General features: G+C 36.6%; 1 protein-coding gene across 1 annotated transcript; it reads right to left on the bottom strand.

The window, feature by feature from the left end:
• Positions 1–2,609: 2,609 nt before the first annotated feature.
• On the bottom strand, positions 2,610–20,816 carry LOC141393841 (uncharacterized). Its single transcript, XM_073967401.1, has 13 exons — positions 20,588–20,816; positions 18,702–18,737; positions 18,602–18,637; positions 18,485–18,538; positions 18,201–18,245; positions 18,033–18,128; positions 17,912–17,962; positions 17,772–17,840; positions 5,250–5,318; positions 5,116–5,181; positions 4,946–5,044; positions 3,112–3,261; positions 2,610–3,043 (listed from the first exon to the last, which is right to left on the bottom strand). Exons 1-13 carry the CDS (start codon positions 20,717–20,719, stop codon positions 2,762–2,764), a joined length of 1,185 nt encoding a protein of 394 aa, XP_073823502.1. The 5' UTR covers positions 20,720–20,816; the 3' UTR covers positions 2,610–2,761.
• Positions 20,817–26,460: the final 5,644 nt, after the last annotated feature.

The raw sequence follows: 26,460 nt of genomic DNA, 5'->3' as shown, positions 1-26,460 counted from the left end.
TCAGAGGCTTGAGAAAATATTCTTAAAAATTCCACGCCTCTTTCAGAGGCTTGAGAAAATATTCTTAAAAATTCCACGCCTCTTTCAGAGGCTTGAGAAAATATTCTTAAAAATTACACGCCTCTTTCAGAGGCTTGAGAAAATATTCTTAAAAATTCCACGCCTCTTTCAGAGGCTTGAGAAAATATTCTTAAAAATTCCACGCCTCTTTCAGAGGCTTGAGAAAATATTCTTAAAAATTCCACGCCTCTTTCAGAGGCTTGAGAAAATATTCTTAAAAATTCCACGCCTTTTTCAGAGGCTTGAGAAAATATTCTTAAAAATTCCACGCCTCTTTCAGAGGCTTGAGAAAATATTCTTAAAAATTCCATGCCTCTTTCAGAGGCTTGAGAAAATATTCTTAAAAATTCCACGCCTCTTTTAGAGGCTTGAGAAAATATTCTTAAAAATTCCACGCCTCTTTCAGAGGCTTTAGAAAATATTCTTAAAAATTCCACGCCTCTTTCAGAGGCTTGAGAAAATATTCTTAAAAATTCCACGCCTCTTTCAGAGGCTTGAGAAAATATTCTTAAAAATTCCACGCCTCTTTCAGAGGCTTGAGAAAATATTCTTAAAAATTCCACGCCTCTTTCAGAGGCTTGAGAAAATATTCTTAAAAATTCCACGCCTCTTTCAGAGGCTTGAGAAAATATTCTTAAAAATTCCACGCCTCTTTCAGAGGCTTGAGAAAATATTCTTAAAAATTCCACGCCTCTTTCAGAGGCTTGAGAAAATATTCTTAAAAATTCCACGCCTCTTTCAGAGGCTTGAGAAAATATTCTTAAAAATTCCACGCCTCTTTCAGAGGCTTGAGAAAATATTCTTAAAAATTCCACGCCTCTTTCAGAGGCTTGAGAAAATATTCTTAAAAATTCCACGCCTCTTTCAGAGGCTTGAGAAAATATTCTTAAAAATTCCACGCCTCTTTCAGAGGCTTGAGAAAATATTCTTAAAAAGTCCACGCCTCTTTCAGAGGCTTGAGAAAATATTCTTAAAAATTCCACGCCTCTTTCAGAGGCTTGAGAAAATATTCTTAAAAATTCCACGCCTCTTTCAGAGGCTTGAGAAAATATTCTTAAAAATTCCACGCCTCTTTCAGAGGCTTGAGAAAATATTCTTAAAAATTCCACGCCTCTTTCAGAGGCTTGAGAAAATATTCTTAAAAATTCCACGCCTCTTTCAGAGGCTTGAGAAAATATTCTTAAAAATTCCACGCCTCTTTCAGAGGCTTGAGAAAATATTCTTAAAAATTCCACGCCTCTTTCAGAGGCTTGAGAAAATATTCTTAAAAATTCCACGCCTCTTTCAGAGGCTTGAGAAAATATTCTTAAAAATTCCACGCCTCTTTCAGAGGCTTGAGAAAATATTCTTAAAAATTCCACGCCTCTTTCAGAGGCTTGAGAAAATATTCTTAAAAATTCCACGCCTCTTTCAGAGGCTTGAGAAAATATTCTTAAAAATTCCACGCCTCTTTCAGAGGCTTGAGAAAATATTCTTAAAAATTCCACGCCTCTTTCAGAGGCTTGAGAAAATATTCTTAAAAATTCCACGCCTCTTTCAGAGGCTTGAGAAAATATTCTTAAAAATTCCACGCCTCTTTCAGAGGCTTGAGAAAATATTCTTAAAAATTCCACGTCTCTTTCAGAGGCTTGAGAAAATATTCTTAAAAATTCCACGCCTCTTTCAGAGGCTTGAGAAAATATTCCTAAAAATTCCACGCCTCTTTCAGAGGCTTGAGAAAATATTCTTAAAAATTCCACGCCTCTTTCAGAGGCTTGAGAAAATATTCTTAAAAATTCCACGCCTCTTTCAGAGGCTTGAGAAAATATTCTTAAAAATTCCACGCCTCTTTCAGAGGCTTGAGAAAATATTCTTAAAAATTCCACGCCTCTTTCAGAGGCTTGAGAAAATATTCTTAAAAATTCCACGCCTCTTTCAGAGGCTTGAGAAAATATTCTTAAAAATTCCACGCCTCTTTCAGAGGCTTGAGAAAATATTCTTAAAAATGCCACGCCTCTTTCAGAGGCTTGAGAAAATATTCTTAAAAATTCCACGCCTCTTTCAGAGGCTTGAAGAAATATTCTTAAAAATTCCACGCCTCTTTCAGAGGCTTGAGAAAATATTCTTAAAAATTCCACGCCTCTTTCAGAGGCTTGAGAAAATATTCTTAAAAATTCCACGCCTCTTTCAGAGGCTTGAGAAAATATTCTTAAAAATTCCACGCCTCTTTCAGAGGCTTGAGAAAATATTCTCAAAAATTCCACGCCTCTTTCAGAGACTTGAGAAAATATTCTTAAAAATTCCACGCTCTTCAGAGGCTTGAAAGAATGTTCTTAAAAATTCCACACCTCTTTCAGAAGCTTGAAAAAATATTCTTAAAAATTCCACGCCTTCTTCAGAGAGTTTACAAAATATTTTCAAAAATTCCACTCCTCTTTCAGAGGCTTTAAAAAATATTCTTAAAAATTCCACACCCTTTTCAGAGGCCTCCTTCAGAGGCTGAAAAATATTCTTAAAAATTCCACACCTTTTTTCAGTTGAACTTCTCGTAAAAAAAATATGTAGTAATATAAGTCTTGGACTTTATCAAGGCTCTAAGTCACTCTCTATACAGCTTGATATAACTTTATTTCAATTTTCAGATATAAAACAATATATATTTCTATATTTTAAAAACTTTGTGATATACATAATTAACAATCTGGCATTTTAAACATGAAATTTATTGTAAGTTCTCCGATCGGCGATTTCGACAAAAAACAAAAGTTGCAAATGCAATTGCCACCAATACAACCACACCAGCGATAATACAAACGAGAGTAGTAGTTGATATGGATTTCAATACTGATTTCTTGTTCGGCTCGATTCTAATATTCTCATTATTATTTTCCCAGGTATAATCGGCAAATGTATCAGCATAATAATTGTTGGGATTTTTAGCAGAACTGTGTGAGATTGTTTTGCGAGTTACGGGTTTGTCTTTGGATTTTTTTGATGCGAATTTCTGAAAGACGATAAGAAAAAAATAGATTAAATTGAATGAAAATGTTAATGGGTGGCGTGTATATTTACATCCTTAATAACTTTTTTAAAGATATTCCATGAAGATGATTTTTCCTTTGGCTGTTGAGTCGCAACATTACCTCCACCAGGTACATTAACATGTATCGTAATGGGACCATTCGGGGCTGGTGGTGCAGAATTATGAGTTCCAATATGAACCTGCAAAATTGGCAAAAACAAAGAAATATTCTTAAAAATTCCACGCCTTTTTCAGAGGCTTGAGAAAATATTCTTAAAAATTCCACGTCTCTTTCGGAGGCTTGAGAAAATATTCTTAAAAATTCCACGGCTCTTTCAGAGGCTTGAGAAAATATTCTTAATAATTCTACGGTTCTTTCAGAGGCTTGAGAAAATATTCTTAATAATTCCACGCCTCATTCAGAAACTTAAAAAATATTCTTAAAAATTCCACGGCTCTTTCAGAGGCTTGAAAAAATATTCTTAAAAATTACACGGCTCTTTCAGAGGCTTGAAAAATATTCTTAAAAATTCCACGTCTCTTTCAGAGGCTTTAAAAAATATTCTTAAAAATTCCACGCCTATTTCAATAGCTAAAAAATTCCACACTTCTTCGGGAAGCCAAAAAAATATATTTTTGAAAATTCCACGCCTTTTTCAGAGGCTTGAGAAAATATTCTTAAAAATTCCACGCCTCATTCAGAAACTCAAAAAATATTCTTAAAAATTCCACGGCTCTTTCAGAGGCTTGAAAAAATATTCTTAAAAATTCCACGGCTTTTCAAAGGCTTGAGAAAATATTCCTAAAAATTCCACGCTTCATTCAGAAACTCAAAAAATATTCCTAAAAAATCCACGGCTCTTTCAGGGGCTTGAAAAAATATTCTTAAAAATTCCACGGCTCTTTCAGAGGCTTGAAAAAATATTCTTAAAAATTCCACGTCCCTTTCAGAGGCTTTAAAAAATATTCTTAAAAATTCCACGCCTATTTCAATTGCTTACAAATTCCACGCTTCTTCGGGAATATAAATATAGTTTAAAAAATCCACGCCTCCTTGGGAGGCCAAAAAATATAGTTTTAAAAATTCCACGCTTCTTTTTGAGACCAAAAAAATATTCTTAAAAATTCCGCTTTATTTCAGAGGCTTAAGAATACAAATATTCTTAAAAATTCCACGGCTCTTTCAGAGGCTTGAAAAAATATTCTTAAAAATTCCACATCTCTTTCAGAGGCTTTAAAAAATATTCTTAAAAATTCCACGCCTTTTTCCGAGGCTTGAAAAAATATTCTTAAAAATTCCACGCCTCTTTCAGAGGCTTGAAAAAATATTCTTAAAATTCCACGTCTCTTTCAGAGGCTTGAAAAAATATTCTTAAAAATTCCTCGCCACTTTCAGAGGCTTGAAAAAATATTCTTAAAAATTCCTCGCCTCTTTCAGAGGCTTGAAAAAATATTCTAAAAATTCCACGCCTCTTTCAGAGGCTTGAAAAAATATTCTTAAAGATTCCTCGCCTCTTTCAGAGGCTTGAACAAATATGCTTAAAATGTCTACGCCTCTTTCAGAGGCTTGAAAAAATATTCTTAAAAATTCCACGCCTCCTTCAGAGGCTCGAAAAAATATTCTTAAAAATTGCACGCCTCTTTCAGAGGCTTGAAAAAAATATTCTTAAAAATTCCACGCCTCTTTCAGAGGCTTGAAAAAATATTTTTAAGAATTCTTCTCTTTCCATAGACTTGAAAAAAATATTCTTAAAAATTCCACGCCTCTCTCAGAGGCTTGAAAAAATTCTTAATAATTCCACGCCTTTTTCCGAGGCTTTCGTCTTTAAATTTTTACTTTAAAAGCCGAATTATATATCTCTACTCTGCACTATAAAGTAATACCTTTTTTGTAATTGCAGTTTGTCCACCTTGGGCTGGGTAATAACTGGCAGCAGCACCATTCGCTCTGGCTCCATTGTATGTCACATTTCGGTTATAATTCTGAAAAATATGAACAAATAAATATACATTACATTTTATATATAATATAAAATTTCAAATATAATACTCACCGGGGCAGCTTTAGCACTGGAATTGAACTTTTGATAATTTCGGTTAATTGCCGTTTTATTAAAAGTCTGAAATATAACAAATATAATATGTAAGTAGGTTTTATTAGTTTGTTTATATAAAAATATTGCATTACCGGTTGGGCCCAGGTCTTGGTATTATTAAGACGTACATGATTCGGAGGACTGTGAGATTTGCTAAAGTTCTGCAAAAAGGGGGAAAAAATAAAAAGTTGAATGGATTTTAAATTAAATTTAAATTTTCATAAAGCCTCGGTACATAAGCAGCATGGAATTCGTCTTTAAGTTACTTCTGGTAAAATACTTAAAGGCAAAGGGCAACCTAGTTCGAAGTTTGCCCGTCCATTCTTTATTCTCTTACCCGAAACGACTGATGCATATGTACCGTGGCCTTTGTAAGGCAATAAGATAGTTCAAGTATCATTTTCATTATCCTATTAAATAAAATAAATTGTCCGGTCATTCTAAGCCCATAATAGTAATTCCAGTAATCAGAATCCCCTACCGCTACATATCCACAACTTTAGAATTATTCTAATATTTATCGGTGGTCCAACCATTCCCTATAGGCCTCGATAAGTAACCAGCATGGCAATTCTAGCTTAAGCCATTTCTGGTAAAGGAATAAAAAACGCTCGAACATAATTCAAACTATGTTACCTTTGCCTTTAATATGTACGCTTGCTTAAGACACGCTTCCATACCCTGGCCTTTAGTGCGAATACTAGAAACTGCGGAACCAGATAGCAAAATTTGCTCCTCTCTTACAACAATTATCCCTGACTTTCCCTTTTCCAATTTTCCAAAATGTCTCGTTTTATGTTGAGAGGCATGTCTCGGATAGTTTAACATTTTTTCACCAGCAGCTTATCCTCGCGGCTGCTTTTACAACGGAACACTTTTTTCTATTTACCTTAACAATATTTATCCAGGATGTAAATCTCTTTGATCGTTTCCGATTTTTTAAAGTGGTATTTTGAATCGGAACATTAGCACCGCACATTGTGGAATTGTGATTTCCAACAAATATCTGCAAAATTTGCCAAACAAAAAAGAAAATAATCTTTTATATGAGAAATTTTCATGAAAAAACAATTTCCTTTAGCTCATTAAGAGAGCCGGCCAATGAACATTTAAAAGAGAGGGAAGATTCTTGAAAGAACAAGTTCCATGGATTGATTCATGGAAAAAAACGACTAAACCAGTTCATTACAAGTCGTTCCTTTAGTTCATTAAGATGGCAGACCAATGCATTTTTGAAGAAGAAGAACCTTTGTTTAAAGAACAATTTCCATGAAGTGATTCACGGAAAGAAACAAATCGTTTCTTTAGTTCCATTGAATGATTCACAGAAAGAAATGACTGAAGACAAAGAAACGACTGTTAAAGAGAGGAAAAATTCCTGAAAGAATCAGTTCCATGAAATGATTCGCTGAAAGAAATAACTGCACCAGTTCGTTGCAAGGCGTTCCTTCGGTTCATAAAGAGAGCAGACCAATGAACTTTTGTTGAGAATGAAACATTCATCAAAGAACAAGTTCCATTGAGGGATTCAATGAAAGAAACGACTGAACTAGATGATTGCAAGTCGTTCCTTTAGTTCATTAAGAGAGATCAAACTAATGAACTTTAGCTGGAGGTGAAACTCATAAAAGAGCAAGTTCAATTTGAATAATTCACTGAAAGAAGCGTTTGAACTAGTTCATTGCAAGTCGTTCTTGTCTTTCATTTAGAAAGAGCAGGCCAACAAACTTTTGCTGGAGGTGAAACTTTCATGAAAAACTAAAAGAAATTACTGTCAAACGAGAGGAAAAATACCTGAAAGAACCAGTTCCATGAAATGACTCGCTGAAAGAAACAGCTGCACCAGTTCGTTGCAAGCCGTTCCTTCGATTCATAAAAAGAGCAGATCAATGAACTTTTGTTGAGAATGAAACGTTCATCAAAAAACCAGTTCCATTGAGCGAGTCAATGAAAGAAACGACTGAACTAGATCATTGCAAGTCGTTCCTTTAGTTCATTAAGAGAGATCAAACTAATGAACTTTAGCTGGAGGTGAAACTATCATGAAAGAGCAAGTTCCATTTGAATAATTCACTGAAAGAAGCGTCTGAACTAGTTCATTGCAAGTCGTTCTTGTGTTTCATTTAGAAAGAGCAGGCCAACGAACTTTTGCTGCAGGTTAAACTTTCATGAAAAAGTGAAAGAAATTACTGTCAAAGGAGAGGACAAATTCCTGAAAGAGCCAGTTCCATGAAATGGCTCGCTGAAAAAAACAACTGCACCAGTTCGTTGCAAGCCGTTCCTTCGGTTCATAAAGAAAGCAAACCAGCGAACTTTTGTCGAGAATGAAACGTTCAGAACAAAGAACAAGTTCCATTGAGGGATTCAATGAAAGAAACGACTGAACTAGTTCATTGCAAGTCGTTCCTTTAGTTCATTAAGAGAGATCAAACTAACGAACTTTAGTTGCAGGTGATACTATCAGAAAGAGCAAGTTCCATTTGAATATTTCTCTGAAAGAAGCGTCTGAACTAGTTCATTGCAAGTCGTTCTTGTGTTTCATTTAGAAAGAGCAGGCCAATGAAGTTTTGCTGGAGGTGAAACTTTCATGAAAAGGAGAAAGAAACTACTGCCAAAGGAGAGGAAAAATACCTGAAAGAACCAGTTCCATGAAATGACTCGCTGAAAGAAACAGCTGCACCAGTTCGTTGCAAGCCGTTCCTTCGATTCATAAAAAGAGCAGATCAATGAACTTTTGTTGAGAATGAAACGTTCATCAAAAAACCAGTTCCATTGAGCGAGTCAATGAAAGAAACGACTGAACTAGATCATTGCAAGTCGTTCCTTTAGTTCATTAAGAGAGATCAAACTAATGAACTTTAGCTGGAGGTGAAACTATCATGAAAGAGCAAGTTCCATTTGAATAATTCACTGAAAGAAGCGTTTTAACTAGTTCATTGCAAGTCGTTCCTTTAGTTCATTAAGAGAGATCAAACTAAAGAACTTTAGCTGGAGGTGAATCTATCATGAAAGAGCAAGTTCCATTTGAATAATTCACTGAAAGAAGCGTCTGAACTAGTTCATTGCAAGTTGTTCTTGTGTTTCATTTAGAAAGAGCAGGCCAACGAACTTTTGCTGGAGGTGAAACTTTCATAAAAAAGAGAAAGAAACGACTGCCAAATGAGAGGAAAATTTTCTGAAAGAAGCAGTTCCATGAAATGATTCGCGGAAAGAAACAACTGCACCAGTTCGTTGCAAGCCGTTCCTTCGGTTCATAAATGGAGCAGACCAATGAACTTTTGTTGAGAATGAAACGTTCATCAAAGAACAAGTTCCATTGAGGGATTCAATGAATGAAATGACTGAACTAGATGATTGCAAGTCGTTCCTTTAGTTCATTAAGAGAGATCAAATTAATAAACTTTAGCTGGAGGTGATACTATCAGAAAGAGCAAGTTCCATTTGAATAATTCACTGAAAGAAGCGTTTTAACTAGTTCATTGCAAGTCGTTCCTTTAGTTCATTAAGAGAGATCAAACTAAAGAACTTTAGCTGGAGGTGAAACTATCATGAAAGAGCAAGTTCCATTTGAATAATTCACTGAAAGAAGCGTCTGAACTAGTTCATTGCAAGTTGTTCTTGTGTTTCATTTAGAAAAGAGCAGGCCAACGAACTTTTGCTGGAGGTGAAACTTTCATCAAAAAGAGAAAGAAACGACTGCCAAATGAGAGGAAAATTTTCTGAAAGAAGCAGTTCCATGAAATGATTCGCGGAAAGAAACAACTGTTCGTTGCAAGCCGTTCCTTCGGTTCATAAATGGAGCAGACCAATGAACTTTTGTTGAGAATGAAACGTTCATCAAAGAACAAGTTCCATTGAGGGATTCAATGAATGAAATGACTGAACTAGATGATTGCAAGTCGTTCCTTTAGTTCATTAAGAGAGATCAAATTAATAAACTTTAGCTGGAGGTGAAACTATCATGAAAGAGCAAGTTCCATTTGAATAATTCACTGAAAGAAGCGTCTGAACTAGTTAATTGCAGGTCTTTCTTGTCTTTCATTTAGAAAGAGCAGGCCAACGAACCTTTTCTGGATGTGAAACTATCATGAAGGAGCAAGTTCCATTGGAATAATTCACTGAAAGAAGCGTCTGAACTAGTTCATTGCAAGTCGTTCTTGTGTTTCATTTAGAAAGAGCAGTCCAACGAAGTTTTGCTGGAAGTGAAACTTTCATGAAAAAGTGAAAGAAATTACTGCCAAAGGAGAGGAAAAATACCTAAAAGAACCAGTTCCACGGAATGACTCGCTGAAAGAAACAGCTGCACCAGTTGTTTCTAGCCAATCCTTCGGTTCATAAAGAGAGCAGACCAATGAACTTTTGTTGAGAATGAAACGTTCATCAAAGAACAAGTTCCATTGAGGGATTCAATGAAAGAAACGAATAAATTAGTTCATTGCAAGTCTTCCCTTTAGTTCATTAAGAGAGACATCAAACTAATGAACTTCAGCTGGATGTGAAACTATCATGAAAGAGCAAGTTCCATTTGAATAATTCACTGAAAGACGCGTCTGTACTAGTTCATTACAAGTCGTTCTTGTGTTTCATTTAGAAAGAGCAGACCAATGAACGTTAGCTGGAGGTGAAACTTTCATGAAAAACTAAAAGAAATTACTGTCAAAGGAGAGGGAAAATACCTGAAAGAACCAGTTCCATGCAATGACACGCTGAAAGAAACAACTGCATCATTCATCATCATCATTCGTTGCAAGCCATTCCTTCGGTTCATAAAGAGAGCAGACCAATGAACTTTTGCTGAGAATGAAACATTCATCAAAAAACATGTTCCATTGAGGGATTCAATGAAAGGAACGACTGAACTAGTTCATTGCAAGTCATTCCTTTATTTCATTAAGAGAGATCAAACTAATGAACTTTAGCTGGAGGTGAAACTATCATAAAAGAGCACGTTCCATTTGAATAATTTACTAAAAGAAGCGTCTGAACTAGTTCATTGCAAGTCATTATTGTGTTGCATTTAGAAGGAACAGGCCAACGGACTTTTGCTGGAGGTGAAATCTCATGAAAAAGTGAAAGAAATTACTGTCAAAGGAGAGGAAAAATTCCTGAAAGAACCAGTTCCATGAAATGATTCGCTGAAAGAAACAACTGCACCAGTTCGTTGCAAGCCGTTCCTTCGGTTCATAAAGAGAGCAGACCAATGAACTTTTTTGTTGAGAATGAAACGTTTATCAAAGAACAAGTTCCATTGAGGGATTCAATGAATGAAATGACTGAACTAGATGATTGCAAGTCGTTCCTTTAGTTCATTAAGAGAGATCAAACTAATAGACTTTAGCTGGAGGTGAAACTATCATGAAAGAGCAAGTTCCATTTGAATAATTCACTGAAAGAAGCGTCTGAACTAGTTCATTGCAAGTCGTTCTTGTGTTTCATTAAGAAAGAGCAGGCCAAGGAACTTTTGCTGGAGGTGAAACTTTCATGAAAAAGAGAAAGAAACGACTGCCACATGAGAGGAAAACTACCAGTTCCATGAAATGATTCGCTGAAAGAAACAACTGCACCAGTTCGTTGGAAGCCGTTCCTTCGGTTCATAAAGAGAGCAGGCCAATGAACTTTTGTTGAGAATGAAACATTCATCAAAGAACAAGTTCCATTGAGGGATTCAATGAAAGAAACGGCTGAACTAGATGATTGCAAGTCGTTCCTTTAGTTCATTAAGAGAGATCAAACTAATGAACTTTAGCTGGAGGTGAAACTATCATAAAAGAGCAAGTTCCATTTGAATAATTCGCTGAAAGAAGCGTATGAACTAGTTCATTGCAAGTCGTTCTTGTCTTTCATTTAGAAAGAGCAGGCCAACGAACTTTTGCTGGAGGTGAAACTTTCATGAAAAACTAAAAGAAATTACTGTCAAAGGAGAGGGAAAATACCTGAAAGAACCAGTTCCATGCAATGACTCGCTGAAAGAAACAACTGCATCATTCATCATCATCATTCGTTGCAAGCCATTCCTTCGGTTCATAAAGAGAGCAGACCAATGAACTTTTGTTGAGAATGAAACATTCATCAAAGAACAAGTTCCATTGAGGGATTCAATGAAAGAAACGGCTGAACTAGATGATTGCAAGTCGTTCCTTTAGTTCATTAAGATAGATCAAACTAATGAACTTTAGCTGGAGGTGAAACTATCATAAAAGAGCAAGTTCCATTTGAATAATTCGCTGAAAGAAGCGTATGAACTAGTTCATTGAAGTCGTTCTTGTCTTTCATTTAGAAAGAGCAGGCCAACGAACTTTTGCTGGAGGTGAAACTTTCATGAAAAACTAAAAGAAATTACTGTCAAAGGAGAGGGAAAATACCTGAAAGAACCAGTTCCATGCAATGACCCGCTGAAAGAAACAACTGCACCAGTTCGTTGCAAGCCATTCCTTCAGTTCATAAAGAGAGCAGACCAATGAACTTTTGTTGACAATGAAACGTTTATCAAAGAACAAGTTCCAAAGAGGGATTCAATGAAAGAAAGGAATGAACTAGTTCATTGCAAGTCGTTCCTTTAGTTTATTAAGAGAGATCAAACTAACGAAGTGTAGCTGGAGGTGAAACTATCATGAAAGAGCAAGTTCCATTTGAATATTTCTCTGAAAGAAGCGTCTGAACTAGTTCATTGCAAGTCATTATTGTGTTGCATTTAGAAGGAACAGGCCAACGAACTTTTGAGGAGGTGAAATCTCATGAAAAAGTGAAAGAAATTACTGTCAAAGGAGAGGAAAAATTCCTGAAAGAACCAGTTCCATGAAATGACTCGCTGAAAGAAACAACTGCACCAGTTCGTTGCAAGCCGTTCCTTCGGTTCATAAAGAGAGCAGACCAATGAACTGTTTTGTTGAGAATGAGACGTTCATCAAAGAACAAGTTCCATTGAGGGATTCAATGAAAGAAACGACTGAACTGGTTCATTGCAAGTCGTTCCTTTAGTTCATTAAGAGAGATCAAACTAATGAACTTTAGCTCCAGGTCATAATATCACGAAAGGGAAAGTTCCATTTGAATAATTCACTGAAAGAAGCGTCTGAACAAGCTCATTGCAAGTCGTTCCTTTAGTTTATTAAGAGATATCAACCTAGTGAAATTTAGCTGGATGTGAAACTATAATTAAAGAGCAAGTTCCATTTGAATAATTCACTGAAAGAAGCGCCTGAATTAGATCAATGGAAGTCGTTCTTGTGTTTAATTTAGAAAGATCAGGCCAACGAACTTTTGCTACAGGTGAAACTTTCATGAAAGAGCAAGTTCCACTTTTCAAAAAAAAAAAAAACTGTTTTGTTGGATGATTCACTCAAAGAAACCAATGAACATGTCTCTGATCGTTTTAAACTTTCTCGCAGCTGTTTATCCTAGCTGTCCCCAATTGTAACATACGACTTTTTCGGGGAGAACTTCATAGCTCCTGAGATTATCATCTAAAACCTGGAAAAGACTTAAGACTACAAAAAATCATGTCTCATTTTTGCCCTTAGTCTGGTACAGTTGTGTTTAAAGAAAATGTAAGTTTAAATCAAATGTAGTTACAAATTTTGACGGCACAAATAAATTCCTCGTACACTTGACATAAATTTTCTAAACAAGTTCCCTTTAACCGAAAAGCCACGTGGTCAGCACAGCAGCACAGAAGCGATGTGGGGAAGGCTATTAAACGAAGTAGCCTGAAATCAGCTATCGAAGTTTTCAATGGACAGGGACAAGCCAGGCTGGGAATCAGTCGGTAAAGAGGAGTCGATCTGGATACCAGACCAAAGGACAAATCAAATAACTAGAAAGAGAGTGTGCTGTTCGAAGCCCGGTGGTGAGTGAAAACTGGTGTAAAGCAAATTGCAGTGTACCGTGGTGGATCACGGAAAACGCGAAGTTAAATAATCTCGTAGAGCTCAAGAGCCATTGTAGGACTGAACTAAATTTTCCTGCGAAATAATGAGCCGTCGTGGACCAGAACGCAAGGAAAAGTGACAGACATTTCGTTCAAGAGTCGTCGTGGGTCAAAACGGAAAGGGAAAAAATTGCCGATATTCCCTTTAATTTCGGTTTGCCTGCCTAAATAAAAGACAAGAGTTCTTAGATTGCGTCTAGGTTAAGAAATAATTTGTAAGATAGCATTTAAGTTAAAATAATTGAAAATAAAAAAAGAAGTATCACATCAACATTCAAACGTTCAACATTACTTACTATTCCCTTTTGGACCTTCGAACCGGATCGGTGGCCGAAACAAAAAACTACTGGAAAGCTAAGAATAGGGACGAAGAAGTCGTGGGGTTTTACGAACTGCTACTCAAGTGTGGATATTGTCCTTAAGGAAAATGTTATTGACCATCTTGCGTAGGAATGAGACGTCAGCAAGAATTGAAGATGAAGTAGAGAGACTTCCGGGTCTCATCTGAGAAGTGTCATGAAGAGACATATTGGAACGTTGAAATTCAGCTACCACATTGGGGAATTTCCTGCTTTAATCTACGGGCCTTGGATTCTTGTTCCATAATTCCACATACGACTGGGGTCCACACATCTAATTGATTATCCAACATTTCAAACTTGACCGATGTCGATGTCCGTGGAGTGCTTGTCAGTATCAAAGGTTTTTGAAAAATCAAGCGCCACCATTATAGTTCTATCACAAGGCGTGTAGCCCTGTTGTCATGCTGTGCTGCTTACGGAACCCATGCGGATGATCGACAACGGGATAGCTACTTCTGACGCTGGGGTGGATTAAAGCTTCAAGGATCTTTGCTGCGGGTGACAACAGCAAAATCGATCTGTACGATACACCTTTGGCACCTGGCATCCTTGCCTGGCTTCAGCAACGGGACCACCCTGCTCATTTTCCAGACTTTGGGAACGATGTGGGTGGCTAGCAACAGGATGAGAACATTGATGGAATAATACTCGACTCCCGGCTCATTCTGTTGTTTTAGGAACACCTCTTCGGATCAGTCAACGTAACGTCACCAAACGTGACTGAGGTTCTATTTTCCTTCTTTCAAGGGTTCGAGAGTGACTCAATCGTTGGCCATAATTCACTTATTCCGGCTCCAATGTTTGTAACGACGAAAGTCGCTGCGCTCGTTTACGTCTACACCCTTTGTCTATGTTATGTTTATTCCCAAACTGATTTAACCACCCCTCATATTTGTTTACTAAAGTAGTTCAAGTGTTAACAGTTAAGTTCAATGACTGATCGAATCAAGGCCACGATCGGTCTGGTAATAGGTGACACCTATCATTACGGTTATCCCTTCCAACAAATGTCTGAATTATATTTGTTTGAAGTGTTTGTAACTCTTGGAACTCCATCGCGTCCTATTGCCCAGATTCCTTGAAGTGATCGCAACTCTTGGTTCTCCCTTGCGCACTCCTGCCGAGATTCCTTGAAGTGTCCGCAACTCTTGATTCCTTGAAGTTTTCGCGATTCTTGGAACTCCCTCGGGCAGGAGCCCAGATTCCTTGAAGTGTCCGCAACTCTTGGAACTCCTTCGCGTACCGTTACCCAGATTCCTTGAAGTGTTCGCAACTCTTGGAACTCCCTCGCGCACTTCTGCCAGATTCCTTGAAGTGTCCGCAACTCTTGGAACTTCTTCGCGTACCCTTACCCAGATTTCTTGAAGTGTTCGCAACTTTGGAACTTTCTCGCGTACTATTACCCAGATTCTTCGAAGTGTCCACAACTTTTGGAACTCCTTCGCTTACCGTTAGCCAGATTCCTCGAAGTGTCCACAACTTTTGGAACTCCCTCGCGTACCATTGTGTAGATTCCTTGAAGTGTTCGCAACTCTTGGAACTCCCTCGGGCACTCCTACCCAGATTCCTTGAAGTGTCCGCAACTCTTGGAACTCCTTCGCGTACTCTTACCTAGATTCCTTGAAGTTTTCGCTACTCTTGCAACTCCCTTGCGTACTACTACCTAGATTCCTCGAAGTGTCCTCAACTCTTGGAACTCCTTCGCGTACCGTTACCCACATTACTTGAAGTGTTCGCAACTCTTGGAACCCCCTCGCTTACTATTACCCAGATTCCTTAAAGTGTTCGAAACTTTGGAACTTTCTCGCGTACTATTACCCAGATTCCTCGAAGTGTCCATAACTCTTGGAACTCCTTCGCGTACCGTTACCCAGATTCCTTAAAGTGTTCGCAACTCTTGGGTCATCTCCTTCGCGTATCCCTGTCCAGTTAGCCAATCTGCCAATCACACTCTCGCCAATCGGAGAACTTATCCAGGTCTCCCTCTTTGCCCATCCATTCATGGGAATTTTTCTAGATCTCCACGGAGGACCAGGACGGTGGGGCGAACTTATCCAGGTTGCCCAACAGGTCAACATAGACGGAGAACTTATCGAGGTCTCCCCCGCAGCCCATATACGGAATCTACCCGGGTCTTCCATCGAGACCGGACTGCCAACGACGAGCTGATAGGTGAACTTATTCAGGTCACCCCGAACAAGAGACTGGAACGCGGCCTTTTGTATATACCTAATAACTTATAACTGTGTACTCCTTAAAAAAATTCCGTTAATAAATCAAAGTGTTGATTAAAAACAACCTCTCTCGGTATTTCCACTAGCTATCCAAGCAACCGGAGGGAACTTGTCGTTACATGTTGCAACTCTGCAGAGTTTCCGCAAATATTCGCCGACCAACCTGTTAACTTCCAGTGCCAGCTCCCTGACTCTGGGGCCACTGGCGGTTGGCACGAAAAAGCTCATAGGGCTGATTTGCTAATTTCGTAGCTTCTACTGGGAAATTTTGTGTCACTTAGGGTATTCGACCAGCAGGTATATAACTAGCGGCTGCAGTAGTGATGATGTCTCGGAACGTCCTTTTTGCTACCAGAACATCAGAAGGATTGGGCAGATTTCTCAAGCGGTGATTAGTGAACTCTCAGAAATCTAGGTCAATTACTTTTTCCATGATTGATGAAAATGCGGCGTTCAGAGGTGATGAAATCGGCCGATCTGCTGATGGAGACAATTATGGGGAGATGTTCTGAACCATGAGAAATGATGGGTTGCCAGGTTACGTCATTGGTCAGACCAAGTGACACGATCGTTATGTCTGGCGAACTGTGACACTCTATGCTAATTCTGGTATGGGCGTCCTCATTGTCCGTGCAAAACGTTGATCTGTCAATCGTCTCTTTGTTTCCGAAGACCGAATGTTGCACTCATGATGAACATTAAAGTCCCCCCCAAAACCAGGCGATTACGAGCTTCCAGAAGCGGGCTAATGATGGGTCTATAACCCAGCTCTTTCCTTAATACGTTGTAACCATCACAACGCTATAAGCTGCAGTTGTTGTTGAGCTTGGTTTCATGGCACCGTCCCTGCCATGATATTCTTACGACTCATGACATGTACTATTTCCTCGATCTTACCACGGAGTCCATAGCAATTAAATTGAGAGATGGATGCATTCTCAGAACATCAACGGATGGTGTTAAGTGCTGCGTGTGCGGATGTTGTTGGGGGACTGCTGGGAAGTCCCGTATTCAGATGACGACGACAACTCACTGTGGGCTGTTTTCACGCAGCAATATTGTTCCTGTCGTACTCCCTTGCATCTCATCGAAGTTTGAGTATGGTGAATGTGACAAACCGAGCACATATATAATGGTCTTGGGTTTTCCTCCACCTCGGCACGGACCAAAAAAATCCAAAGCAAGGAAGTTATACTGCTGTATTGTGCCAGCTGTACAATGCCAGGAAGAAGAAGTCGCCAGAGAAAGGCAATGAGAGTACCTCCAGAATAAAGATGCAGTCAAATGAAGATAGTTCAGCTTGGAAAAGGAAGTAGGCCGACAAAGATGATGGGACCTGCTAGATTGAGTGGCTAGAAAGATGGAAGAGATACCTGGGAGAGATCACTTAGCACTTCATACGAATTTGAATCAACATCGGTGAACATCAATTTTTCGAATTGAAGTACATGCGGTACTATTCAAGGAAATTTTTTTGGAATTTTTCAACCCCTTTAATAGGAGAGTTTCCGAAAATCTCAGCATTTTGACACTAGTAATAGTAACCTCTTACAAAATTTTCTATCCTAATTTCAATATTTTTGCCTAGCCATTTATCCGAAGATCATAAATGTTATTTAAATTGATGTACAGATGGTGTTATTCGTTAAGACAGCTTTTAAGTTTTCGTACTTCTTTAGTTGGAGAATTTCTGAAATCCTCGGTTTTTTCATTTTCTCAACAATAGTTGGATCTTACAGAATTAACTATCCTCAGAGATTGAATTGTTTTGCCTAACTGCGATCTTTCGATCAATAATATTTAAATTGAAGTACAGATGGCGTTATTCGTTGACAACATTTGTGGGGACTTTTAATGAGAAAATGTTCACAAACCTCCGCTTTCTTCACTTTCTCACGAATAGTTGCCTCTTGCACAATTTTCTATTCTAAAGGATTGAATCATTTTACCTTGCCATTTTTGATCTTTAGTAAAATAATTATAATTAAATTGAATTATTCAATGATTCATTTTTAATCAATCAGTCAATCACCCATTACCCGTCAGTCACTCATTAATAAAAAAATTATATAAATATATTTGTTGCCTTACCGTTTGTGTGTTATTGCGGCGAGCATTTCCATATGGAATCGCCTGATTTGGTCTAGAGGCGTTGTGTCTCTGAAAAGGAAATATTTTAATATATTTACAAAATAATCTTTAATGATTTTTATTCACAATAATTTACTTACCGTAATATGATGATGCATCGGTGGAATCATTACAGGAGTCACTTTGGAGTTCTATAAAATTTCGAATATTATAACAATCTTATGGATTATAACAAATAATTCGTTTTATTTGGATACTTACCGAAACCAAGGGTTTGGCAATACCTTGACCAGGCCTAGAAGCGTATTGAGGTTTCACTGGTGGTTTCGAGGCATGGCTTCCATACGAATTTTTCATCTTACCAAAAAAAAAAATATATTTTTTTATATTATTAGTGAAAAATTAATTTCAAAAATTCAAATATCTTACCCCTATAGGCTGTGGTGGGGCAGGTGCAGAGGGAGCCTTGGGTCTCTATTTAAATACACAAATTACAAAATTTTACAAACTAATGGTCTGTTTCTCTAAGACGATTCGAATTCAAATTCGTTCGAATTAAAACCAAACTAATGTTATTGTTTAATCGAAAACAAAAAAGAATAACATATTAAAAAAAAAAAACTGAAGTTTGGTTGCAGTTTGAACGAATTTGTATTCGAATCGTCTTAGTGAAACGGCCCAAAAATGTTTGCTAGCAACCTATATATACTTACATATAAAGAACTCTGTACATGAGTTTGCATCGGAGCAGAGGGGACCTGCGGTTTCTATTTAAATAAAAAATTACAACATTTTACAATGCTTTCTTTTGTTTAGCAACTTTTACTTACATATGCATGACTCACTATCTGAGTTCGTTTCGGAGTCTGAAAAACAAAATAAAAATTATTTTGAATTCTATGCAGAAAAAAATCGGTTAGTTTCACTTACATATGCAGCACTTCTTGAAGGGGTAACTTTGGAAGGCTGGAAAGAAAACAAATCATTTTAGACGGCTCAAAACCAAGAATTTTGAAATCGGAGGCCTTCTATTCTATAGAAGCCTCCTACGGAGGCCTTCTGTTCTATAAAAGCCTCCTACGGAGGCCTTCTATTCTATAGAAGACTCCTACGGAGGCCTTCTATTCTATAGAAGCCTCCAACTATAGAAGCCTCCTACGGAGGTCTTCTATTTTATAGAAGCCTCCTACGAAGGTCTTCTACTTTATAGAAGCCTCCTACGGAGGTCTCCTATTTTATAGAAGCCTCCTACGGAGGTCTTCTACTTTATAGAAGCCTCCTACGGAAGTCTTCTATTCTATAGAAGCCTCCTACGGAAGTCTTCTATTCTATAGAAGCCTTCTACGGAGGCCTTCTATTCTATAGAAGCCTCCTACTGAGGCCTTCTATTCTATAGAAGCCTCCTATGGGGGCCTTCCATTCTATAGAAGCCTCCTATGGAGGCCTTCCATTCTATAGAAACCTCCTACGAAGGTCTTCTATTTTATAGAAGCCTCCTACGGAGGTCTTCTATTCTATAAAAGCCTTCTACGGAGGTCTTCTTTCTATAGAAGCCTCCTTTGAAGACTTCTATTCTATAGAAGCCTCCTACGGAGGTCTTCTATTTTATAGAAGCCTCCTACGAAGGTCTTCTACTTTATAGAAGCCTCCTACGGAGGTCTCCTATTCTATAGAAGCCTCCTACGGAGGTCTTCTATTCTATAGAAGCCTCCTACGGAGGGTTTCTATTCCATAGAAGCCTCCTACGGAAGCCTGATATTTTCAGAAGCCTTCTACGGTGGCCTCCTACTCTATAGAAGTCTCCTACGGAGGCCTTTTATTCTATAGAAGTCTCCTACGGAGGCCTTCTATTCTATAGACGTCTCCTACGGAGGCCTTCTATTCTATAGAAGTCTCCTACGGAGGCCTTCTATTATATAGAAGTATCCTACAGAGGCCTTCTATTCTATAGATCCTCCAAAGGAGGCCTTCTATTCTATAGAAGCCTCCTTTGAAGACTTCTATTCTATAGAAGCCTCCAACTATAGAAGCCTCCTACGGAGGTCTTCTATTTTATAGAAGCCTCCTACGGAGGTCTTCTATTTTATAGAAGCCTCCTACGAAGGTCTTCTACTTTATAGAAGCCTCCTACGGAGGTCTCCTATTTTATAGAAGCCTCCTACGGAGGTCTTCTACTCAATAGAAGCCTCCTACGGAGGCCTTCTATTCTATAGAAGCCTCCAACTATAGAAGCCTCCTACGGAGGTCTTCTATTTTATAGAAGCCTCCTACGGAGGCCTTCTATTCTATAGAAGTCTCCTACGGAGGCCTTCTATTATATAGAAGTATCCTACAGAGGCCTTCTATTCTATAGATCCTCCAAAGGAGGCCTTCTATTCTATAGAAGCCTCCTTTGAAGACTTCTATTCTATAGAAGCCTCCTACGGAGGTCTTCTATTTTATAGAAGCCTCCTACGAAGGTCTTCTACTTTATAGAAGCCTCCTACGGAGGTCTTCTATTTTATAGAAGCCTCCTACGAAGGTCTTCTACTTTATAGAAGCCTCCTACGGAGGTCTTCTATTTTATAGAAGCCTCCTACGGAGGTCTTCTATCTTATAGAAGCCTCCTACGGAGGTCTTCTACTTTATAGAAGCCTCCTACGGATGTCTTCTATTCTATAGAGGCCTTCTACGGAGGCCTTCTATTCTATAGAAGCCTCCTATGGAGGCCTTGAAAGAATACATTTCCCGAGAACAACACACCACTAAATATGGATCTTTAAAGGCTATCTTCCGGATACTAACACACAATTAAACTTGACTTTGTTTTAACATACCTTTACATGATATGTGGCCTTGGATCTACTACCACCACCCGAACGCCTCGTCGAACTTTTACTTCGCCATGCACAGCCATAGTTAAGCAGCAATATTAGGCAAGCGAAAAAGAAAATCCACTTAATATGCATTTGAGCGATCTTTTTTCACGTCGAACACAATACAAATTCACCGCGCAATTAACAAAGCGTGTCAATGATACAAAAATCTGCGATCGAACTAATCCTTAAATGATAAAGCATTTAAGCTTTTATACAAGCGTTATGATTAATACACTGCATTTACACATACTCTTGTAATTCTGCTATGAAAATCGATGATACATTTCAACACAAATAAAACCTAACCACAACCATTGATTGGAAATTTAAGAATATATCTTTAAATGTATTAATCTGAATTCTGTATATATAACAATGAACTTGAGGTTTTCGACCCTTTTAGCAAGTGATGATAAATGTTCTGATATTGATTCAATAAATCTTTATATATATCAGATATTAGCCAAGAGGTCCTATGTTGTCAGAATGACTACAATCGGTGTAATTTTATTATTAACCGTATTCTGATACCTTCAGAGGCCTTAAAGAATATTTTTTCAAGTAACTTCAGAGGCGTGGATTTTTTAAAGAATATTTTTCAAGTAACTTCAGAGGCGTGGAGTTTTTAAAGAATATTTTTTCAAGTACCTTCAGAGGCGTGGAGTTTTTAAAGAATATTTTTTCAAGTACCTTCAGAGGCGTGGAGTTTTTAAAGAATATTTTTTCAAGTAACTTCAGAGGCGTGGAGTTTTTAAAGAATATTTTTTCAAGTAACTTCAGAGGCGTGGAGTTTTTAAAGAATATTTTTTCAAGTAACTTCAGAGGCGTGGAGTTTTTAAAGAATACTTTTTCAAGTACCTTCAGAGGCGTGGAGTTTTTAAAGAATATTTTTTCAAGTACCTTCAGAGGCGTGGAGTTTTTAAAGAATATTTTTTCAAGTACCTTCAGAGGCGTGGAGTTTTTAAAGAATATTTTTTCAAGTACCTTCAGAGGCGTGGAGTTTTTAAAGAATATTTTTTCAAGTACCTTCAGAGGCGTGGAGTTTTTAAAGAATATTTTTTCAAGTACCTTCAGAAGCGTGGAGTTTTTAAAGAATATTTTTCAAGTACCTTCAGAGGCGTGGAGTTTTTAAAAGAATATTTTTTCAAGTACCTTCAGAGGCGTGGAGTTTTTAAAAGAATATTTCTTCAATTACCTTCAGAGGCGTGGAGTTTTTAAAAGAATATTTTTTCAATTACCTTCAGAGGCGTGGAGTTTTTAAAAAAAAATTTTTTCAATTACCTTCAGAGGCGTGGAGTTTTTAAAGAATATTTGTCAAGTAACTTCAGAGGCCTGGAGTTTTTAAAGAATATTTTTTCAAGTAACTTCAGAGGCGTGGAGTTTTTAAAGAATAGTTTTTCAAGTAAATTCGGAGGCGTGGAGTTTTTAAAAAATATTTTTTCAAGTACCTTCAGAGGCGTAGAGTTTCTAAAGAATAGTTTTTCAACTCCCTTCAGAAAGGTGGAGTTTTTAAAGAATATTTTTTCAAGTACCTTCAGAGGCGTGGAATTTTTAAAGAATAGTTTTTCAACTACCTTCAGAAAGGTGGAGTTTTTAAAGAATATTTTTTCAAGTACCTTCAGAGACGTGGAGTTTTTAAAGAATAGTTTTTCAACTACCTTCAGAAAGGTGGAGTTTTTAAAGAATATTTTTTCAAGTACCTTCAGAGGCGTGGAGTTTTTAAAGAATAGTTTTTCAAGTAACTTCAGAGGCGTGGAGTTTTTAAAGAATATTTTTTCAAGTACCTTCAGAAGCGTGGAGTTTTTAAAGAATAGTTTTTCAAGTAAATTCGGAGGCGTGGAGTTTTTAAAAAATATTTTTTCAAGTACCTTCAGAGGCGTAGAGTTTTTAAAGAATAGTTTTTCAACTACCTTCAGAAAGGTGGAATTTTTAAAGAATATTTTTTCAAGTACCTTCAGAGGCGTGGAGTTTTTAAAGAATAGTTTTTCAAGTACCTTCAGAGGCGTGGAGTTTTTAAAGAATATTTTTTCAAGTACCTTCAGAGGCGTGGAGTTTTTAAAGAATATTTTTTCAAGTACCTTCAGAGGCGTGGAGTTTTTAAAGAATATTTTTTCAAGTACCTTCAGAGGCGTGGAGTTTTTAAAGAATATTTTTTCAAGTACCTTCAGAGGCGTGGAGTTTTTAAAGAATATTTTTTCAAGTACCTTCAGAGGCGTGGAGTTTTTAAAGAATATTTTTTCAAGTACCTTCAGAGGCGTGGAGTTTTTAAAGAATATTTTTTCAAGTACCTTCAGAGGCGTGGAGTTTTTAAAGAATATTTTTTCAAGTACCTTCAGAGGCGTGGAGTTTTTAAAGAATATTTTTTCAAGTACCTTCAGAGGCGTGGAGTTTTTAAAGAATATTTTTTCAAGTACCTTCAGAGGCGTGGAGTTTTTAAAGAATATTTTTTCAAGTACCTTCAGAGGCGTGGAGTTTTTAAAGAATATTTTTTCAAGTACCTTCAGAGGCGTGGAGTTTTTAAAGAATATTTTTTCAAGTACCTTCAGAGGCGTGGAGTTTTTAAAGAATATTTTTTCAAGTACCTTCAGAGGCGTGGAGTTTTTAAAGAATATTTTTTCAAGTACCTTCAGAGGCGTGGAGTTTTTAAAGAATATTTTTTCAAGTACCTTCAGAGGCGTGGAGTTTTTAAAGAATATTTTTTCAAGTACCTTCAGAGGCGTGGAGTTTTTAAAGAATATTTTTTCAAGTACCTTCAGAGGCGTGGAGTTTTTAAAGAATATTTTTTCAAGTACCTTCAGAGGCGTGGAGTTTTTAAAGAATATTTTTTCAAGTACCTTCAGAGGCGTGGAGTTTTTAAAGAATATTTTTTCAAGTACCTTCAGAGGCGTGGAGTTTTTAAAGAATATTTTTTCAAGTACCTTCAGAGGCGTGGAGTTTTTAAAGAATATTTTTTCAAGTACCTTCAGAGGCGTGGAGTTTTTAAAGAATATTTTTTCAAGTACCTTCAGAGGCGTGGAGTTTTTAAAGAATATTTTTTCAAGTACCTTCAGAGGCGTGGAGTTTTTAAAGAATATTTTTTCAAGTACCTTCAGAGGCGTGGAGTTTTTAAAGAATATTTTTTCAAGTATCTTCAGTACCTTTGTTATACCCAGTTCCCAAAATGTGATCATCTTCGCCTTTACAAGGAAACATACATATGTAACATTATAATAATTGTTTTCTTTCTCTTTTCGTTGCAGGTATGTAAATTCAAATGATAATAATATCGATATTCAATATAAAGAGATAAGTATTAAATTTATATTTTTTAAAACACCAGTAGTTCTTCAATAACACTCTTAAGACTCTTATATAAGGTTTCTCTTTAAAACGTTTACCCTGAATCGTCTTTTAGAAGATCCTAACATTTCATGGCGTAGAAATTCTTTTAAGAGTAGCTTTTAACAGAGTAATAAGGTACGTTTATTCAGTCAGATGTTGGCAGCGCGTTACTTCATTCGTTGTTGATTTCTTAGGTTGCAAGTTTCATGATTTTATAAAGCTACGGATGTACCTCCTTTTTTATAAATGTTTTAAGAAGCAGACTCCACTTCACTTTCTCAAAATGTTTAATTTCATGAGGTCTTCGCGAAATCGTCAAATTCGTATCCCAATGCTATCATCTTCTCTAGAACGATCTTTTCATGTACGTGTTGCTCGGGTTTATAATTCATTGCCACAGCCCTTAAAAACTTTTAATCTTTCATCTATTTTATTTCGGGAAAAGATGCTAGAGTATTTTATTTCAAATTACTCTTAGTTTTGCCCAATTATATATATTTTTTTGCCCCATTATATATATTGTTATTGCCCTTTTATTGCTCATATTTGCATTGCAATGATAAACTTATACATTCATATATCAAAACGTATTTTTTATTGGAGTAGTTCAAATTCCATTAACTGTTTTCCTTTTTTATATTGAATATTGTTCTGGAGTAGTCACAACTCAATCAAAAGTTTTTTTTTTTAATATGATTTTTTTATATAACTTATATATTTTACTATTTTAATACAATCAATTCTTAAACCTTGTATGTTTTGTTTGGAGTAGTTGAACATCCCTCCCACTCCTTGCTGGAGTAGTTTCAATTCATGCATTTAAATCAAAAGTTTTCTGTAAGGAGATGCAAATTTATATGTTTTTTTACCCTTTATTATGATGAGTATTCTGTTTTGATTGGAGTAGTTTAACAGCCTTTCCTTATTAATTTTAAGCTACAATATTAAGTTATGCAATTTGTTATTTTAAGCTCAAATGTAGTATACAGCCCTAAGGTTGAAAGACTGGGCATTATAAAATGGAAATAAATTGAAATTGAAAATTGAAATTCAGCAAGAAGTCCATCACTTCTATAGATGACAAATTTATCGTGTTGTTAATGATTCGCAAGCACCATTTGCTAGACTCCGACCTGATTACAGCAAAATAATTATTTTTTCCTGGGCAAGTCCAAACTTGACCCAAAGCTCTAAAATATTCTACGGTGCCCGTATAAAATGGCTGATTTGCACTATCGAAAGGAATGACTCCCAAAATTCCAATGAGAACCTATGTGGGCCATCAGTTTCCGTGTACAAACTGACATTAGTACCGAAATTGGCATGTGGAGGGCATTTTGGTTAATGTTTGTGGCTGGGCTTTTTAGTTTATGATCAGTTAGGTGATGAGTGACTGACTGATTGGACATCAACTCCCAAACGAAATGGCTGACATGGAAGTATAAGTGGAAGTGTAAGAGCCCCACAGCAATATTGAGCTTTTTTCTTTTCCACAACGAATGAACTTTCTGACCCTTGGACCACATAAAATTGTTTGTATTGAAATCGATGGAATATTCTTAAAAAACCACACGTTTTTTGGACAGAGAATCGATGTAAAAATATTATTCATAAACCCACGCTTTATGGTCTGAGGATTGATGAAAAATATTCTTTAAAAATCCACGTTTATTTGCATGAGGATGGATGAAAAACTATTTTTTAAAATCCACGTTTATTTGCCTGAGAATGGATGAAAAAATATTTTTTTAAAATTCCACGTTTTTTGGTCTGAGGATGGATGAAAAAATATTCTTTCAAAATCAACGTTTTTTGGTCTGAGCATGGATGAAAAAATATTCTTTAAAAATCCACGTTTATTGGTCTGAAGATGGATGAAAAAATATTCTTTAAAAATCCACGTTTTTTGGTATGAGGATGGATGAAAAAATATTCTATAAAAATCCACATTTTTTGGTCTGAGGATGGATGAAAAAATATTCTTTAAAAATCCACGTTTTTTGGTCTAAGGATGAATGAAAAAATATTCTTTAAAAATCCACGTTTATTGGTCTGAGGATGGATGAAAAAATATTCTTTAAAAATCCACGTTTATTGGTCTGAGGATGGATGAAAAAATATTCTTTAAAAATCCACGTTTATTGGTCTGAGGATGGATGAAAAAATATTCTTTAAAAATCCACGTTTATTGGTCTGAGGATGGATGAAAAAATATTCTTTAAAAATCCACGTTTATTGGTCTGAGGATGGATGAAAAAATATTCTTTAAAAATCCACGTTTATTGGTCTGAGGATGGATGAAAAAATATTCTTTAAAAATCCACGTTTATTGGTCTGAGGATGGATGAAAAAATATTCTTTAAAAATCCACGTTTATTGGTCTGACGATGGATGAAAAAATATTCTTTAAAAATCCACGTTTATTGGTCTGAGGATGGATGAAAAAATATTCTTTAAAAATCCACGTTTATTGGTCTGAGGATGGATGAAAAAATATTCTTTAAAAATCC

The sequence above is a fragment of the Musca autumnalis genome, unplaced genomic scaffold, assembly GCF_047663935.1.
Source record: "Musca autumnalis isolate F117 unplaced genomic scaffold, ASM4766393v1 scaffold_2, whole genome shotgun sequence".
Taxonomy (NCBI): Eukaryota; Metazoa; Arthropoda; class Insecta; order Diptera; family Muscidae; genus Musca; species Musca autumnalis.
Note: the sequence above shows the minus strand (reverse complement) of the source record. Positions and strands in the feature narration are given on the sequence as shown.